This window comes from Geospiza fortis, unplaced genomic scaffold, assembly GCF_000277835.1.
Source record: "Geospiza fortis unplaced genomic scaffold, GeoFor_1.0 scaffold150, whole genome shotgun sequence".
Classification (NCBI taxonomy): Eukaryota; Metazoa; Chordata; class Aves; order Passeriformes; family Thraupidae; genus Geospiza; species Geospiza fortis.
In genome coordinates this window covers 45149-45826 of record NW_005054639.1, presented here as the reverse complement: position 1 = coordinate 45826, position 678 = coordinate 45149, and the positions used below count along the sequence as shown (strand labels likewise).

At 46.2% G+C, this 678-nt stretch overlaps 1 protein-coding gene across 1 annotated transcript in view; it reads left to right on the top strand.

Moving 5' to 3' along the window:
• Positions 1-678, top strand: part of DTNB (dystrobrevin beta) — a gene marked incomplete at its 3' end in the record, with an annotated part of 44448 nt that overhangs the window by 19293 nt on the left and 24477 nt on the right. Inside the window, exon 4 of the mRNA XM_005430471.2 lies at positions 460-673. Coding sequence (XP_005430528.1) covers positions 460-673 — 214 coding nt within the window. The remainder of the gene's footprint in view (positions 1-459; positions 674-678) is intronic.

The window sequence follows — 678 nt, the reverse complement described above, 5'->3', positions numbered from 1 at the left end:
TTTTGGATGCAATAAACTGCATTTTGGATACAATAAACTGCATTTTGGATGCAATAAACTGCATTTTGGATACAATAAACTGCATTTTGGATGCAATAAACTGCATTTTGGATACAATAAACTGCATTTTGGATGCAATAAACTGCATTTTGGATACAATACACTGCATTTTGGATACAGTAAACTGGATTCTGGAGAGCTGCCTGGAGTCCCACATCCCTCATTTAGGCTCTTACAGTACAGGTTGGATATTAGGAAAAAAAATTTTCACTGAAAGAATAATAAAGCGCTGGAATGCTCCTCCCAGGGAGGTGGTGGAGTCACCATCTCTGGGTGTGTTTATGAAACACTGGACACGGCGCTGGGTGCTGTAGTTGAGGTGTCAGGTTGGACTGGATGATCGTAGAGGTCTCTTCCAACCTCCTGATTCTGTGATTCTGTTTTTCCTTTGTTCCCCAGTTCACCTGGTTGATATCTGGAACATGATTGAAGCCTTCCGAGATAACGGCCTTAACACGTTGGATCACAGCGCGGAGCTCAACGTGTCCCGCCTGGAGACCATCATCTCCTCCATCTACTACCAGCTGAACAAGCGCCTGCCCTCCAGCCACCAGATCAGCGTGGAGCAGAGCATCAGCCTGCTGCTCAACTTCGTCCTGGCAGCCTATGACAGGCCCG